The sequence below is a fragment of the Aquila chrysaetos genome, chromosome 2 (assembly GCF_900496995.4).
Source record: "Aquila chrysaetos chrysaetos chromosome 2, bAquChr1.4, whole genome shotgun sequence".
Classification (NCBI taxonomy): Eukaryota; Metazoa; Chordata; class Aves; order Accipitriformes; family Accipitridae; genus Aquila; species Aquila chrysaetos.
The window spans coordinates 20094580-20114093 of record NC_044005.1 but is presented as its reverse complement, the minus strand read 5'-3'; the positions used below and the strand labels follow the sequence as shown (position 1 = coordinate 20114093).

General features: G+C 37.5%; 1 protein-coding gene and 1 non-coding gene across 4 annotated transcripts in view; one reads left to right on the top strand and one right to left on the bottom strand.

The window, feature by feature from the left end:
- TDP1 (tyrosyl-DNA phosphodiesterase 1) overlaps positions 1-19514 on the top strand; it is a 51247-nt gene that overhangs the window by 24353 nt on the left and 7380 nt on the right. For all 3 annotated transcript variants that reach the window (XM_030040443.2, XM_030040454.2, XM_030040450.2), the window contains exons 13-15: positions 448-555; positions 2063-2165; positions 15258-15372. In XM_030040443.2, the coding sequence (XP_029896303.1) occupies positions 448-555; positions 2063-2165; positions 15258-15372 (326 nt within the window). The remainder of the gene's footprint in view (positions 1-447; positions 556-2062; positions 2166-15257; positions 15373-19514) is intronic.
- Positions 9466-9547, bottom strand: TRNAL-AAG. Its single transcript has one exon. It is a non-coding gene; the product is annotated as a tRNA-Leu (tRNA).

Sequence of the window (19514 nt, the reverse complement as noted above, 5' to 3'; positions counted from 1 at the left end):
TGCCTCTAGTTCATGCATAATACATTGTAATAAGCTTGGGGAATTTTGTGAGGTTTAGTTTGGTGCCAAGCTCCTTTGCTTAAAGGCATAACCATTGATAGCTTTCAAAGAAGAAATATTGGCTGGAAGTTTGGGCTTAGTTTCTTGAGTGCTAGCTGGAGTAGAGGAATGGAAAAACTTGTTAGGAGATCCTGATACACTGAGGAGAATATCTGTCTGTCTATATTTGTAAAGGAAAAAAAAATCCTGCTGTTATGACTACTAGTAAGATTGGATTTCAGGATTAAAAAATCAGTTAAAGTATTTTCAGCCTTTCTGTAGGGGAAATGAGTATTAAATGTGACAAGTGTAGGGTGGTATTATGCAAAACATGGCATTGTAGTATGGTGAGTTTTTTAGACCTCAAACTAAAACTGTATATGAGAATAATTCCTTTTCTTTTTCTAGCAAATGGTCAGCAGAAGTCTCGGGTCGAAGTCATGCTATACCTCACATTAAGACGTACATGAGACCCTCTCCTGACTTCCAGAAGATTGCATGGTTCTTAGTTACAAGGTAAACAACTAACCATACACCTCTCACTTAGTCATATATAAAGTTCTTGTCAGTTGCAGGCCCAGGTGAGTTACTGCCATAATCCTCATACTGCTATAAGTAGTGATAGGAATTTTTAGTCATACTTTATGTTTCTTCATTGCATTGCCCCTTTTGGGGCTGCACGTTGAAATGATTATGCCAGGAACTGTTGGCAATCACACCAAAATCTTGCCTGAGCTGTAACTGCCAATTTCAGGGTTCCGCATCAGCTGAAGTGATAAGTATTTTTAAACCTTAGGTTAAGTTTCTTTAACACATGCTGTACATGAATGTGCTGGTTTGTACAAAATAGATATGGGTTAAGCTGAAGTTTATCCTTATGCTGCCTTATCGTTACAAAACATGTAGATACCTAGTATTTGAAATCTGACCTTTTGTCAGATTGAGTTGTTCAGCAGTCTAGCTTGAAGTCTAGGTTTGCATTTCTGTTGTTTGTTTTTAAAGAAGCCAAAAGAGGGAGCAAGAAATTTCTTGGCATGAGGGAGAAGGTCTTATTGTGAATGAAAAAATACAGATAGGTTTCAGTTTTGCCAAAACTAATTTTTGTGCAGCCGTATGTACTATAGATTATGATCTTTCTATCCTTACTCTTAAATGCTCAGTTACTTTTAATATTTTTTTCCTCATTTTATTCTGGCTTTTTAAATTCCATTACTCAATACTGTTGCCTGCAATAGTAGTAGTGACTAAGGTGCTTTTTTAAAGGATTTAAGTCATTCAAATGTGATGCTGAGTCCACCTAATACAGAAATTCATGGTTGCTTTTCTTTTTTTTTCTCATGTTTCTTCTGTTGTACCCTTTGCTACTATCAAAAAGCATCCAGTATGTCTGTCAGTTGAAATGTAATGTTGAAGCTTTGTATTTTGCTCTTTGTATTTTTGACAACAGAATTGGGAGTCAAAACCAAACACAACTTGATGTACTTCATAGAAGATACTGATGAAGGATTAACTACAACATGGTGCTGAATAGCACATTGAAACAAAAATACCTCTTCGATAAATACTTGTTTTCATAAATATATTAAAGAACAAAATGCTAGGAGTAAATGATTGTTTAACACTTGCAAAAATGCTTTGTACTAAATGTATTATGTAACTAGTCATAATTGAGCTGGCCTTTGATCTAAGTCATCAAATTGAAGTTATTTACAAATACCAAGTTCCTTTCTGAAATCTGGAGAGAAGATTCAAAAGGCTGAATTTGTCTTCTAGATCTGTATGACACAAGTAGGCTTGTGTAATTATCCGCATGTGCTGTATGAATACCCTCTTACATATTGTCTCTACTGCTCCCACTGTGCTGTAAAAATAGCAATAAGGAATAACACCCAAATCACTTTTTCTGAAAAGACTGTTCTGATTGAAGTTCTCCTGCTAGAAGTGCATTGCTACAGCTGTGGTACTTAAGCATTTTCTGCTGTGAAAATTACGCCTCGCTGAAATGCTTTGTTTCTCTTTGTAGTGCCAATCTATCTAAAGCAGCCTGGGGAGCCCTGGAAAAAAATGGCACCCAACTGATGATTCGTTCTTATGAACTTGGAGTCCTTTTCTTGCCTTCAGCATTTGTAAGTTCATAGTTCAAATACAAGTCATGGGATATGCTGAGAATCTGCAAATATTGATGAATACAAATGTGCCTGAATAATCTACTTACTAGGTTCTGTTTCTCTTTTAGAAAGCTAATAGCAAGTGGAATTTATACAAGGTATTCTTTAAAATAGAAATAGTCTGTTTTCCTACACAGCAAGTACAGATTTGGTATTGATGTGACTTTTGTCGTGTTACTGAAAGGCAATAATATTTTAAAATTGTAACATAACTAAATGTTGCTGGAAAGGATGATCAAATCTCTTCTGTGCTTCTTAAAAGTAGGCTGCAAGCGCACAGTCACATTGAAGTGGTGCATATGGGTTGTAACCTGAAAAACAAGGTGGCTGATCTTGCTCTTTCCCTGAAATGCATTTGCAAAGCCATGTGACTGTCTCTTCTCAAACTTTCTGCTTTGAGAACAAGTTTTCAAATATGTCTTCAAAAATCTCCAATACAAATCTAAGAACATCTTCATAAAAGGCTGTTTAAAAGTTGAAGGATTGTTCTTCCAAACCAATGTGACAGCAGTCTTGGTATGTAGAAGACAAGTTTGACCCAAAATAACTATTATTCTAGCATGTGGAGCAGAGGACTGGGAGATGTGATATGTTTTCCTGGTAACTGAGGTCCATCTACCTTGTAGTCTAGTCTTAGTGCAATTGTAGCAGATGCCATGGGGATTAGCACAATAAACAGTATGTATGTGATCTCTAGTATGTGTTCCCTGTGATTTATTTTAAAGGCTTTCCAGGAGGAAAATTGTATCCAGACCATGATGGTTAGTAGCCACTCGGTTATTCTCTTATTCTTTTAACACATCACATTCCTTATTGAACTACTCTTGCTGGTTTTTAGCCCTCTACAGAATCCTGTGGTAGAGAGTCCTGTGACTTAATTGTGCATTAATTCTGCATTGTATTTAAGAAAAAAAGCTTTGCTTTTTTCTTCAGATTGTTTTTTGTCTTATTTAGAACTACTGCCTGGCAGTGGGGAGATGAGAGTTTCTTGTTCCTGTTGTTGATTCCTCTTTCTCTCTAGTGAACCTATTAGTACCAAAATGTTATCAACATCAGTTAGTCTATGATCAGAAACCATTCAAACTCCTTCCTGTGTGAAATTTCTTCTTTTTGAGAGAAGAAATTGCAAGTTTCTCTGAAAAAGCATTTGTATGCTAAAAGTCCTTAGAAATACTTTTCTGATGAAGTATACATCTTTCCTATATAATGTTCACAGCTGTTCACATAATGTTTCATCATTTCTGTTGATTAGTAATGTAGTTCCAAATGAATATTTACTAATACTATGACATCATAAAAATGTTTACCTACCATAACTATATATTTATAGTCTCCTAAGATAGCAATATTAAGATTGATGGTTTCTGGCTGTAGCTAAAGAACTAGATCTCACTTGACATTTATTAAGGAGTTTACCTAGCAGTGTGTCTCTAAAGTTCACAATATGAGAGACCAATCTCAGACATTGTTCTCCAGCATGGTTATGTGGAAGAAAACTTTTAGAGAAAATGTGTTGATTAGACTGAAACAAGAAAAATCCTACAACCCTCCTATAGTAGGAAGCATTGGTTTTGATATCACTGCAATCTTAAAAAAACCCAAACTAACAAAAAAAAAAAACCACCAAAACCCATCACTTGCATAAACAACTATTAATAACAGAATAATGAAGTGTTGGGCAAAAAATTGTGCAAAAAAATTTTACTTTTAACAGCAACTGACCTCAAGGGATACAATAATGTTCTAAGGAGGTGGCTGTTATCTCCACATGCTGCTGAGCAAAGAATTTACATTTGGTATTGGTATGATTCTACTTAGTGAATGAAGTTTTTTGTATGAACATAACTGATCACCAGATTGTGCAGTCATTTTACATAATTTGAATATTCCTGTTCTGACTCTGGCCTTTTCCATGCATTGCTAGTTTTGGAAAACATACTTCAAATGGATAGAAAATCAGGAATAATTGAGTTAGTCTTTTTGCCAAGAGTGACCATACCTGTTTCAGATCTGAGCAATCTGCAAAATTTTCACTTAAACCCAAACAAACAAAACAAAACCAACCAGACAAAAAAAACCAAAAAAAACAAACCCCAGAGAAAAATCCCTGTGAAAACATTTGGCTTGCATTCCCTCTTGAGTCTTGTGTTCTACACAGGATTTTTTGCTTGGGGGGGGGGGGGGGGGGGGGGATCACCAGAACACTTTTCAGAGGGCCAAAACTTATGAATTTTCTTCCTTGCACCTAATATTGTACGTCTTAATGCCTTTGATCTGATTCTTGTGAAGTTTTTCTATAACTCACGTTTCATTCTAAAATCAGACTTCAATTTGATGAACAGAGTTATCTGTTCAGGACCATTTAGTTTATCAGAAATACAAAAGGTTCTGAGCCACTTGTAACTTCAGATTGCTGAAATTTTCCAAGGTTCAACTTTACCTTCTTTGCCAGCTAGTTAGAACTTCCTGCTGTTAATGACTTTTTCATCATTCTGGGTGTTTGTTTAGACCAAAATTATTAATGTTTTTGTTTCTGCTCACAGCCCAGTCTTAGCTTATTATTTCTTATTATTAGAAATGAAGTGTTTTTATTCTTGTGTTGCATCAAAATAACCAGAATTTAAATGCAGTGTCTAAGCTAAGTTTACTGATGATTAAGAGCACACTGGATACTTATTAAGCATCTGCTCCAGCCTTTAGCAGACGCCTGCAGGCCTGTTTACACAAAAGTTAGAGATAGATTCTGCTATAAATCCAGTGTGAGTACTCTACTAGTAATGACAACTGGAAAGAACAGGTTTGCTAAATACTCTTGGGTAAACAGTTCCTAATGAAGCTCAAGCCTTGTGGTCATCAGGGTGAGAGGCAAAAAAGATATTGGCTGGGGCTGCTCTCATGAGAGGAAAGGTTTCACTGAAACACTGCAAAAATTTGACCTCTTTTCTCCCTCTGCCAAACCTCTGTTTAGGGACTAGAGATAATTCCGCTTGGTGTGGGAGGGGGGATGCATTGCTTTGAATCTTAAAGGCTTTTCAGCAATTTTTGCTGCATTCTATATTCATATGCACACTCTAAATTTGTTTATGAAATGAACCCCAGAGAACACTTGTTTTTTTAAATGTGTAAGAGTTGTTGACTCGGCATTGTGTTTTTTCCTTTTGATCAGCCCTTTGGAAAAGGCAGTCAGGGTATTCTGGCTCCAGTCCCCACTATTTTCAAGAAAAGATCAAATTCACCTATTGCTATATAGGTCTATGTTATTTTGACATTCCTTGAAGCAGCAAGCAGTGTGAAAACTTCTGCAGTGCAGAAGAGTCACTGCTGAAAATTTGACCATTCAGTAAAAAGATGAAAAATGTTTATTTTGTTTTTAATGTTTGTAGTAGCAAAAAGGCGGGAGAATTAATGTTTCATACACTGGGATCAGGAACTGTATTCTTGTATAGTATGCCTGCAAGGTAATATCTGATTAATTAGAGAAGTAGGATTTGTCCACTGCCCATCTACTCCACTGCTCCCTGCTATCTGATTGTTGTGACTGTCCCCTAGAAAAAGATTTCAGGCTTTGAGACTGTAACAGTGTTACTGTGCTGTCTTATCTAACACCTGCGTAACTGTCAACTTTACAGCAGTAATGAAATTCTAGTTTTCATCTTGGGAGTGTCCACCTTCTCTCTTAATAAGAACAAAACTGTCATGAAAAATACAGTTTCTATGCTGCTTTGTGATTTCTTTTTAAAGTTGAAAATAAACACAACTTATATTTAATATAGTCAGTGTCCAATGCAAAAGCTAGGGGCCAGTGTTTTCAAAACTGAACTTTCACTTGTACTCCTAACATGGTTATAGAAGTGGAAGTAAGCTGCTTTGGGGAAGGAGTAGAGGGGTTGTTAGGGAACCAAATGGCTTTTCAGAAAGTGCAGAAACATACATATCAGGAAGATGAGTTACTACCAACAAGTGAATAAGTGCTGCTGGAAACAAATTTAACCGTAGTCATCAAGGATTTGAAGGGCTGATTTTTTTCTGCAGTATAAATTTATCCTTATGATGCATGCATAATGCAGTCTCGTATCTGAAAACCAAAAATAGCTTAATGCACACAAGATGTTTCTTGAGAATTGCCAGTTGATGGTTATAGCAGTAGAGTTCAGTACAAATTGGCAAAACTGTCCAAGAACTGGAGCTAATACGCAGGCAAGGTAAGTATCATGTTATACTGTGCTAGCAGTGTCCACATTAGTTTAAGCCTTCCTCAGGCATATCTGTAGAAGCTGCTGTCATTACAGCAACATGCCTTTCATGAATTAAATACATTTGTAACGTTTTAGTGGAAACCAATGCTTTTGGCAAAGGTTTTCCTTTATGCAGCTTTAGGAGTCAGCATTTCTAGAAGATGGTTCTGAATATCTTCAAATGAGTTTTAATTTAGTATCCATAACTTGCTCTAAGGCTGTGTTTCAGTCTAATGATACACTGCAGCAGATTTCCAAGTGATAGGATCTGACCCTTGGGATCTCCATTTGTCAAAAATCATTTATTTCAAAGGTGTCGTTAACCTTTAGAGATGAGAATTTTGTTTCTTGGGCCATCCTTTGTCATCAAAGTCTATGGAAATTTTGTAACTATGCAGTAAAAAAGGAGCCTTCAGCAGGAATTGAAGTAGTTAGTTACTCAGAGTAAATTAATCTAATTTCTATACATACAGCAGATCAAAACAACAAAAGTTACTCACACAAACCTGGCCAAGATCTTGATCTCACTGAGTAGTTGTAGGGCAAGTTCAGAGTTGCAGAAAGGATGCTGACAATCTTGGGATGTGTCAGTCATTTTTGTTTAAGGCCTCTCTTTAAACCTATAACTGCTGCAGGCTTAGGCTCTCAGCCTAGGAAGAATAATACATAGTGAAGCTTTGCTGTAACTCAAGATCATATTCTGGTGACAAGTAGGTTGCTGTACCTGTCTGACTCAGCAGATTAGTCTCTTAGAGATTTAACCGCCTGATAAGATAGGCTGGAATCTGGCTTCTCAAACACATCAAAGTAGTAGATTAGCTTAATATGTTGAACTACATCATCAGTTGGCCCCACCATTATAGTAGCCTGTCTGTGGCTGTCTTCACTCCCTTAGTTGTACTGGCACTGGTGCTCAGTGGATTCCTTGTGGTTTAAACCAGCTCAGACTGGCCAAAACCAAATTGCACAAGTTTTCAAAGTGGTTTTCCATGCACCAGCTCAACATGATCAGGTGAGTGCTGATGCAAGGAAGAATTAGGAAGAAGCAAGTTCAAGGTGGCAGACAGCACAGAGGTGAGTGTAGGATCACATTGAGATAACCTTTTGGCCTGGTTTTGGAACCAGAGCCTGTGGAAAAGGCTGATCATTGAGGTTTTGGATGAAAATAGGTGTAAATGGCTAGGACCCGACTGAGGAAAATGTGTTGTGCACTATAAATGGTAGAGCCAAGTCCCCAGATATTTCCCTTTTTGTCACACTGGTTACTTTACAGTAGCCACTGTTGGGGGAGTAGAAGGCTTTACTTTGTCATATCAAAGGAACATCTCAAAACTCTCAGTGGCCAAAAGCAGACGCATATGGAAAACTATAATGGTCAGGCATGTATGTAGTAGTTTATCCCTGAAGATTTCTTGACTCGGAGGCTATAGCCTCTTCTGTGAGCATCTCTTGTCTTCTCTTAAATGCCTATAAGCTTCTAGCATTCACACCTGCTCTGGCCGAGTTCCACAACTTAACATCACATGAAGCACAGTGTTCTGAAAATTAGTTTCATCTGATGTTTCATCTTGCATTGAAAGATGCAATAACCATGTGATCTCTATTCACCTTTTCCATACTACTCTTTCTATACACCTTTACCTGTTTCTAGGCTGAAGAGTCCTTAGCCTGCTCAGTTGCTCCTAGGGTGGAGATTGATTGTTCTTACTGTTTTTCTCTCTTTTTTTTTTTCTTCTGTATCATTTGAGGTGGGACAGTAGTGAGTGGAGGGACAAAGGTGCATGTGAGATGCAAGTATAAATCTGGAGAAACAGATCCAGATATAAATCTGTGACACAATGATGTTCTCAAGGTTCTCCTCAGTTACTGAGTCTGTTTGGCCTGCTGTATTTTTTTTACAAAATAGTATGTAATAGGTTAGCCTCTGATTGTCATTCACTTGTTGAAAGACAAAGTTGTTCATCTGGAATTGACAGAAGTGTGTACACATGAGAAGCACAATTCTAATATATCATACTTCATGATAAAGTTCAGTTTGATTTTGTTGAGTAGTGTAATTAAAACATATGCAATGCAAAGATGCTTTGTGTAAGTACAATGCTTTCTCTGCAGCCCTCTGAGCTCTTACTTGTCCTACATAAATTACAGAAAGCAAGGAAATATGTGGTCCTATACAGGTGGCTGGACTAAAATCTAAAGTGTGCATGAGATAATCTTATGTTTGAGTTTCAGAACTCTGAGAACACAACTTAATTCAAGCTCATCTAAAACTTGCAAGAATGTAACATTTAATACATATTAGTTTCCTCCCAGTTTCCTAAATATTGATACTTGTTTTTTTCTGGTTGCCAGTTGTCAAAATTAAGTCACCTGTCAGTAGTCACATGATATGGTGTATATGGGAGCAAAATGGGGAGAGGGACTGCAGCTGTCTTTCCTTTCCTCACTGGGAAGTGCCTGTGGAGTCACCTGATAACGAGGAGATAGTCGGAGAGACAAATATTAATACTTGCCTTATGTACATGCAGTCATCTGATACTCAAGTTGCAATGCTTAGCTTGTGAATCTCTTGCGTATATGCCCTGCAGTTAACTGTATAAAAAGTCCTTCTTTGATAACTTAGTCTGGTTGTCAAGACTGTTGTTTGTTCAATGTGGTTTTAACATATGTGGCAGAGTGGTTTTAGGTGAAGATAATGGAGAACTAGGGATCGACTAACATTTAGAAACTGAATTTTCTAAAGTTTGTTTGCAATTAAAAATATACAGAATACAAGCTAGATGAAGTGCTTTGAAACATAAATGAGCATTCCTGGGCCTCAAGAGACTCGGCACACTCTAGCTACTGGAATGCCAATTTAATACTGCCAATTTCTGATAGTTCTGTTTCTTCAGGTTGTTTCATGCAGTTTGATCACAAAGTTAATGACACTTATTCTGGTAGAAGTTAAGACTTAGAATCATAGAATTGTTTAGGTTGGAAAAGACCTTGAAGATCATAGAGTCCAACTGTTAAAACATTCTTGGCAGCGGTGGGATTCGAACCCACGCCCCCGAAGAGACTGGAGCCTTAATCCAGCGCCTTAGACCGCTCGGCCACACTACCCTGGTGCACTCACATAGCACACATATAATATTCCTAATCTTAAAAACTCCATTAGCTCTGTGGTTTGGGCTTTCTATTTTCTGCTGAATACAAATTTGGAAGTGGATCATTCCTCACTTGCCAACTGTTGACTGCCAGTTTTTGTCTGGTTTTTAAAATGCTTCCAGAAGTTATGCTTTGGGGTTGGGTCTTGGCCTGGTGTGCTAATGCAGACTCTCAGAAATATGTTGAATGGTTGTTCTCAACAGAGCAGCAGCTGTCATCATTTGCAATTTTAGTGTTTAGGGAAAAATCAGCTGATGCTGACATTAGATCCCAAGCTTCTCTTGATTAAAAAATAATGTTTATACAAAAGATAGTGTCCTGTGTTTGAACTGCATTTCCCTTTCTATCTTCATTTCTTTCTCACCTCCTACGTCTTCACTCTCACTCATGTTCAGCTTGCTTTTTCAGCTGCTGGGGATTCCTTTCTAGAGACTGAAATAAGTTACATGTTTAACATGTAAAACATGTTGAAACATCGCCTAACAATATGGACTTCTGGGAAGCATGTTGCAGTAATTATTTTGTTTGAAAAATCCTGAAAGTGTCTAATGGAAAGCTTTTTAACTAAATAGTTCCTCCTCACAGCTTCCGTGTCTCATAAGGTTGTAAGATAAATGGAGCTTGACCTGTAAAATGGTATAAAAGTTTGTGGAATACTTAAATCTTCTAAAAGGTCTGTTGAAGAATGTGGTACTAGCCAGTCAGCTTTTGGAAATATAAACTCAGAGAAATATAGTAGTTGCTATTAAACTGAGAACTTACCCATGATTGCCTACCTAGTACTATCAGATGCTACAATTGTATCTAGATAATCAGTCACAGACAACTAACAATAGTACTTCAGATTCTGAAACTCTGTGTTTGGTGAATACTCACTGGTAATGAGCAAAATACTGTCTTATAGTTAGTTGCCTGTGGGGATGGGTGTATGAGCTGAATCTGGATTAGAGAGCAGCCATCCATTATGTGTGTGTCATCAGAACTGAACTGCTTAAATTTTTGCTGAGTTCAAACAACTGAACCAAGCACCTTCAGTCATAGCTTAACTTAGACCAGAACTAAAAGTAGGTTAAACTCTTTGACTGTAACATTAACTTCCAATGTAATGTAGTAACACTTTCTTCTTTGATTTATCTAGTTTCAGATGAAGTCTTCTATCCTGTTTGAAATAGTGGTGGTGGGGAAATAAATACAATGTAGGTAAACTGAGATTTTATATGTGGACTTTAGGATGTTAATTAAACCCTGCTTTTACTGTTCACAGAACTGCTACAAGGTTTTCAAACTCCAGTGATAAAGACACCCTGAGGCATGTTTTCCAAGCCAAGGAACTTTGGGTTTAGATACCTGAATTTGTCACTGTGTGCTTCTTACAAAAAAATGTTCTGACACAGTTGAGTAAAGCTCTGGTTTGAATAAATATGCCTCAATGTTGAGTAAGGATTTCATTGTATATTCTCCTGGCCAGAGGAGCATGGTCACTGTAAAGTTTGTGTGCATCCTTAATTCTTAAGTGCCTATACTAGTGAGTTTTTAAATAGTTTTGCCGAAGAGCAAGCTTTTTTTCTGTTTACTGACGTGGGAAAGGATAGTCCCATAATCATCCAGTGGAATAATCAGCTGTCTCCTGCAGGAGTTACTTCAGTAGTATCAAAATACTGTAGTGATATCAGTGTTAATTCCTACTTAAGTAGGGATGGCAATTCTTACCTCTGTCTTATGTGATGGGTTTTTTTTATAGTCTCCAATCTGCCTTGTGTTTGGGGTAAAAAAAGGTTGGAAAGCAGAATTTTAAAAGCTGTTCTACTTCCTTCTCCCATTCTTCTTCCCAATGCCTACTTTTACACTGTATGATGGTAAGGCACTAATAGAACCCACAACAGTATCTAAAAAAATAGGCTTTCCCAACTGAGAAATGTATCTCTTAAAATTTCAAAATGTATTGCTGTGAACAGTAGTTGAAGAACAAAATATAGCTGCAGAGGGAAAAATTCTGAAAGAATAGAATATGGCTGAGGAAAATTTAAAAGACAGGCAGAATTTTTTTAGGCATGTTGTGGTTTAACCCCAGCCAGCAACTAAGCACCATGCAGCCGCTCACTCATTCCCCCCCCACCCAGTGGGATGGGGGAGAAAATCGGGAAAAAGAAGCAAAACCCATAGGTTGAGATAAGAACAGTTTAATAGAACAGATAAGAAGAAACGAATAATGATAATAACACTAATAAAATGACAACAGCAATAATGAAAGGATTGGAATGTACAAATGATGCGCAGTGCAATTGCTCACCACCCGCCGACTGGCGCCCAGCTAGTCCCCCAGTGGCGATTCCCCGCCCCCACTCCCCAGTTCCTATACTAGATGGGACGTCCCATGGTCTGGAATACCCTGTTGGCCAGTTTGGGTCAGGTGCCCTGGCTGTGTCCCCTTCCAACTTCTTGTGCCCCTCCAGCTTTCTCGCTGGCTGGGCATGAGAAGCTGAAAAATCCTTGACATTAGTCTAAACACTACTAGCAGCAACTGAAAACATCAGTGTGTTATCAACATTCTTCACATACTGAACTCAAAACATAGCACCGTACCAGCTACTAGGAAAACAGTTAACTCTATTCCAGCTGAAACTAGGACAAGGCACAATCCTGCTGGTTTGTTTTTTGGAAACAACGATGAGAGCTGTCAACGTTCAGGAAATGCTCAAAACAGACAAAATGTATGACATTTCAATTTCTGTGTGAAGATAGACATGAGAGTTACTTTTAAAAGCATGTGAATCTTCTCAGAGAGCTCTATTAAAGAATGTATGCTATAACCCAGACCCTTACTCCAGGATGTTATGAGGAAAACTAAGTATCTTTTCCTAGATTAGTATTTCCTGAATGGAAGATCTCTACAGGTTAAATTGACAGACAAATAAAATAATTTGGGAATCAACTGATGGAGTCCAGTGGGCTTGGAGGACAGTATCAGAGAAGACATAAGATTCTTAAAGGAGAGGAAAATATAACTGGTGGCTACTGAGGAAGAATGAAGAGGAAAGCAAAGGCGTAGAACAAGAGAAGGAAGCAAAATGCCTGAAAAGAAACACACTGAAGTAATAACGGGGAATGGAGGGTAGAAGAAATGAAGCAGAAATGGAAACATTACTGGGCTGAAAAAAAGATGGCTAACAGGAAAGAAAATGAGATTTAAAATGTCCTACAAGTGGTGCTTTTTTCTTTTATGTTTTGTGAAAAGCACCCACTGTTATGAACTTCAGTGTGGAATACATGTGGCATAGCTCTTGATACTTGAATTAACTGAGATTACTATGTATGTATGTAGAGGCCTAAGTAAGTGGTATTCTACACTATGTGCTTTGATAGCAATGGTTATACAAATTTCAAACTTGGATGGTGCCAGGCAACAGCTATATGACTTTGGTGTTCTTCATCATGGACCTTGTTTGTTTGTTTCTCCTGTTCTTTCATTTAAAAGGCAGTGGCTTTTAGCTAGTCTTTGAAATAATACGTAATGTTTCTTAGATCATAACTCGTAGTTTCCTGTTACTTTGGGTCATGAGACGAAAGAAGCATCTATATGCTAAAGGAGTTTCTTGAACTGACTTGCTAGAACTGCTGTAATACCGCTTGACACTGTCTTTGGCAGCTCTCCCTTTTCTCTGTTACTATGCTTCTTGAATATTAAAGAAAAAGGTGTAAGGCTGCTTTGTATCCCATGCTCTGTGTGGTCATATGAATGTTGCTTTCTCCAACTTACAGTGCTACCATTTGATGAAGTAAAACTTCAGTAAAGAAGAACTTAGTATTGTAGAAGTACTGTATATAGATGGGACTATCAATTCAGCCAACATGTATGTTTGAATAAAATGGGATTATTTAGTGGTAATTAAGAAGCTTGCTTGTACTATCACAAAACAGTACTCCAGTAAAACTTGGACAGATGGATCCTACAGCTTGGATAATGCATAAGTTAATATTCAGACAGGAGCTGGCAATATGCACTTGCAGCCCAGCAAGCCAGCTGTATCCTGGGCTGCATAAAACGTATGGCCAGCAGGTCAAAGAAAGTGATTCTGCCCCTCTGCTCCACTCTGGTGAGACCCCACCTGGAGTACAGCGTCCAGCTCTGGAGTCCTCAGCACAGGAAAGACATGGACCTGTTGGAGCAGGTCCAGAGGAGGGCCACAAAAATGATCAGAGGGATGGAACACCTTATCTATGAGGAAACCCTGAGAGAGTTGGGGTTGTTCAGCCTGGAGAAGACAAGGCTCCAGGGAGACCTTATTGCAGCCTTTCAGTACTTAAAGGGGGCTTATAAGAAAGATGGGGACAGACTTTTTAGCAGGGCCTGTAGCAATAGGACAAGGGGTAATTGGTTTAAACTAAAAGAGTGTAGATTCAGACTAGATACAAGGAAGACATTTTTTTACAATGAGGGTGGTGAAACACTGGCACAGGTTGCCCAAAGAGGTGGTAGATGCCCCATCCCTGCAAACATTCAAGGCCGGGCTGGATGGGGCTCAGCAACCTCATCTAGTTGAAGATGTCCCTGCTCATGGCAGGGATGTAGGACTAGATGACCTTTAAAAGTTCCTTCCAACTCAAAGTATTATATGATTTTAGAAAGAAAAATACAGTTGTCCAGTAATGTCTTCAGAAATTAATAATAAAAGCTTGATAGCCTTTAAACTTTTAGCCTGTTCTAATCAAATTGTACTTCACTGACAATAGGCTATTGGAAGTCTCAGTATTAGAAATTTGCTTTGGTATAACTCATTACAGTTGATGAATGGGATCCAATTTCTCTGGAGATGTGGCTAAGCAGTATCATCTGCCAAAGTTACCTGAATCGCTTTAAATCTGTCTGCCATTGTATTGTGTTATAGGAGTTTTTTCTGTAGTCCTTAATCTTGTTTGAAATCCACTGTCATTCTAATATGAGTGTAGTCTTTGAAACTTTTATGCAAGAAGTTTCAAATCTTCATTAAATTGTTTTAATGTACGTGGATAGCGTTACCCAAGATATCTGAAAAGTATAGTTTGTAGACTTGTTTCTGTATCACAAGTTGAATTTTAATTCAGTTCATGAAACACACTGAATGTCTAACTAATATGGTCAGAATGAAGCTAAACAGCAAAGAGAAAAATTTTAAAGCTTTTCCCCTTAGTTGAATATTAAATACCAGAGGTGTTAGTATTTTGTTTAATTATTAAAAATTTGGTTCCAATGTCCATAAGCATTTATGCAAAAGAAGCAACATCTCATTGTATTGGGGTGTGCTGCCCATATGGTACTAGCAAAGACCTTAGGCGATTTGGATAGAATTGCTCACACAAGCAAGGCCACAAGCGTGTTTACCTAGTGAACATGGAAATAGATTGGTATATGTGTAAGGGACTGAGAAGGTAGAGTATATCCAATGTGGACCTACCTGTGGGGCCAAGCCAATGAATGCAAAAGAAGAAGAGCCTGAAATAGTTGTAAGAGAAGCTGAGTTCTTAAGACAGGAAGGTGCATTAGGAAATATCTAATCTCAGTAATGGAGGCAAAACATTTTGTTTATTAAAATAACTCCTATTGAGAAAGAATCTATTGTGGATTAGGTTTGGTTTTTTCCCCTAAAACTGATAAGTCTTTTTTCTGTATGTTTTCCTTTCTTCATAGGGATTTGACAAAGGTTACTTTCATGTGAGAGGGAAGATGCTTTCAGAAAATAACGATTCAGCAATATATTTTCCTGTACCTTATGACCTGCCACCAGAACAGTATGGAAGCAAAGGTAAGGTGTGACTTCAGAAGAAAAGTAGGTGTATTATATATGGAGCAAACTAATTTGAGTAACTCTGAGTCATTTTAGCACTGCTATGTTCCAAAGCTTTATTTTAATATTTTTGTGGTATGACTGCATTTGAGATGATGCCAGTCCCACATTCTGCTTGCGACTTCAAAGAAAGCAACTATGGTCTTTTGGTTCTAACTTTTTCTTTATTGTTGTTTAAATTTTGGATCAACAACCTAAATATTATTTTTTCATTTCTCTTCCAAGATACTTGTATGTATGAGGAAAATAGATATTCTTTATGGAATCAAAATGTTTTTCTGTAGAACTAATAGGGGAAGGAGCATTGAAAGAGGAATGTTTGGAAGAGAGCAGGTGTGAGGAAAACACAAGCCTCTGGAAGTGGGGTGTGAAATAAATACTATAGAGCAAATGTGAAAGAATTGCTGCAAATCAGTAGAAAGAAGAGTTGCTTTTGGTCCATTCTATATTTCATAGTTTCAGACTTCATTTTCTTGAAGATCTGTGTTGGAATCCTCCTTGGAGTGGGTATATTTCATGACACTTGAAGAGATTCACAAAATCTCAACCTTCTCAGCTTATGAGACTCTCTCTAGAACATGCAAATCAGGAAAGTGATAAGTAAGTGCTGCTATGAGGTGATGATGGCTTGAAAACCTAAAAATACATTGAAGGTAATGATGTTGATGTGCACCTGCAACATTTGGGAATAGTAAATTTTTATATTTTTGCTCTTAAAACTAATGCAAAAAGATTGAAACTAACTTTTTTTTTTTTGAGAAGCCATGATTTAAAAAAGACATCATGTACAGCAGAGCTCAAAATAATAGAGAGTAAGAAAGGGTTCAGAAAGATAGTGTTTATAGCTACTCAAATCTTTCGGTAGATTTTTGAACTAACAAATGATGTGGGGAGAAAGACTGTTTAAAAGCTAAGAAGTAGATAGACTTATAGAGTATTATATAGTAAATAACAGTAAAGATGCATCATTTGGGGGTGACTGAAGTACCCCAGCAGGATCAGAGCCTGTAAGCATGATGCTTCCTGTAGTTGAAGTAAGAATGCTTCGGGAGCATCCTCTTGATCAGGTGGCCTCTTTCCTTTGTTGGCTTGACCTCTGATTTTTCACCCATAAGCTCTCAACCTGTTCATCACTGTTTTTCAAACACAGCTCTGTGCAGTCAATCCACTTTCTTTTTTGGTTTCTTTTTTGGTTTGTTTTTTTTTTTTACGTAGTGGGCCAACTCCCCCCCACCTTTTCTTCCTTGCCTGTCCCTTCTGAACAGTTCATAGCCATTGACTGCAGTGCTCCAGTCATGTGATTCATCCCACCATGTTTCAGTGATAACAATTAGATCACAGCTTTCTAGCTGCACAGTGGCTTCCAACTCCTGTTTGTTATCCGTGCTGTGTGCATTCGTGTGGAGGCACTTCAGCTGTGCTGTTGACCATTTCACCTTTTTAGAGGAACAAGCCCTAGTTCCTTTGCAGCATTTCACAGGTGTTGCCCTGTTGGTTCCTAATGCATCAGCAGCCTCTGGCTCTTCTGTGTTGCTCAAAACTCCATCCCCTTCTGCCACTGAGTCTAGATTAAAGCCCTACTTACATGTCTGGCCAGCTTGTTGGCAAAGAGGCTTGCCAACTTGGTCAGGTGAATCCCATCAGCTCCCAAAAAACCTGGCTTCTCACAGGTAGATCCATGATTATAGAAGCTAAAACCTTGAGTATAGTACCAGCTATACAGCCAGGCATTCATCTGTTCAATATGATACATGTTAGTTCTGTGACTTGCAAAGATGATTTTTCTGCTTTAAGAGCTTCCTACTTACCTAAAAGAATTCTTAAATGGTATTTCAGTTTTGCTAGAGAAAAGTTACAGGCTCAATGTAGAAATGATAATACAATCTATTATAGTGGTTTATTTAGTATAAAACATGCTACCCATTTAAGTACTGTTAATGTTGTTTCAGGAAGTGGTGGCAGGGGTTGTGCCTGGTTTACTAGTTAACTAAAAGGGAAGAATATACTACAACCAGCTGTTGTGCTCTGGGACACGTGTGCACTGTCTTCTTGTTAACTAATGCTCAAACTGATGTTTTCTGGAAGGTTTTTCTAAAGGGTCATACTTAAATTTTTGGAAATTTTAAAATAAAGATTAAAAATTAGTATCTGTGTGTATTCTCAAATGTGTTACATATACTATCTTCCTTGTGAAAAAATGTAGTTGTATAATTAATATTATTCTTGCTTTAATTCCTCCATTTAACCTACTGTGTCAGTGAGTTTTACGCATATTTCAACTAAATGTAAAGATTTTTTCCAAGTAACTTGTTTCACTTTTTGCATGGAAAGCTTACTTCTGTAGAGAACTCATTTGTCTGTACTTCAGCTTTTGGGTCTCAGCTTTCTCCCATGATATGAACAGATGTCAGAATTCAAGTTGTCTAGGCTTTGGCAATGGAAGCAAAGTCAGCTGCCTGTGCCTTTTCACATCTCTTTCCTGAATATTCTGTTTCAATGCCTTAGCGTCCTGGTGGAAAAGATGTTTAAAGAATTCCCATGTTATGCGATGGACTCATAAAATAATCTGTCCTTAACAATATAGTTATCAATTCCCAAAGTCTCTGGAGTGGTATAAATAGATCTATTTTAATAAAGTCTTGATAAGCAGAAATGCAAGTAATTATTCTTTCCCTAAAGAAACCATATTGACTGATCCCTATAATTGAAGGAGAAAAGGCTCTGGGGGATTTTCCACAAACTCAGATTCTCAAACCATGGAAAAACAAAGTACATATCACTTTCATATAATCAGAATACTCCTATCAGGAGCAGGAGGGAGGAGAAACAGGTGCAATAGTGAACAGATAGATGGTCAGGAGCAGGGCCATAGATTTGCCATTTAAAGTTCTAAGTAGAAGATAGTTATATCAAAATACATTGTTTTTTTCTGTACTTGTACAAATTCAAGTCTTGGATCAGACATACTCTAATGTTAGAGAATTATATAATGTAACAGTGAAAGAAAAACAGTTCCTTATATCGTGGAAATAATTTAATTGCAGAGATTATTTGTCATCTTGTCACAATGGGTTTCTGTCGTATTAATTGGTGTTTATCAGATTGGACTGGACTTCCAGCATGAAAACTGTTACAGTGAAGTAAATGCATCTTGAAAAGCAATAAAACGCATCTCAGGACATACAATGATAAACTCGTCGGTAAATGATGTAAATAATCTGTCTGGTTTCAGCCACAATAATTCATGAGGTTGATCCGCAGTCCTTTAAGGTCCATATGTTCAATAATAATGAAATAATTTGGTCCCTGTCCTACTTTTCTCTCACCCCATATAACAGAGAGAGGAAAAAAAAAAAAAAAAAGACTTTTCCACCTTTACCTGGTTTGCCTCATTAGTCAATGGGTTTCATTCTAAAACTCAAGTTTAGGCAAAACAGGAAAAGAGGATCTCTTGGAGAAACAATGATGATTTTCTTCCTCTTCTTCTTCCGAAGATTTCTAAAGAGTATAAATTAAGGTCATTGTGAGACAGGTAACTTCTTGGTTTTGCACTGTTTTTCTCTTCCAGAGAGATAGATTATCCTTCACTGAAACGTAATCATAGGCTAAGCTGTAGTTACTGAAGGATGCATTTATGTGCTTTAAGATGTCACTGGTAGGGTAATTATGATACATCATCTCTGTGACATACAACGTATTTAAAATTTTCCCGTTGCTCTCATTTAGTTTTCAGCTGTATTTCAAACTTGCTCAGAGCCACATTTTACAATACATGGACAGGTAAACTCCATCTGCCTATGCCAACCGTAGTAATTTGATCTTCCTGAAGGGAACAAAGAATAAAATGTAACTGGGTCTCAAACCATAGCTGGTAGCAGCATAGTCACTTCAAGTTGAGATGAGGAGTTTGTAACATTTCTTCTGTGAGAGAAATCATAGCAGAAATATTTTCATGTCAAGTAGCTCATTTTAACTACATAGGATGATTTAAAAAAAAACAAACAAACAACAAACAAAAGAAAGAAACAAACAAAAAGCCACCAACAAATGACACTATAATGCTTGAAAAAAATATTTGTGTTGTCAAAACACAAAAATTG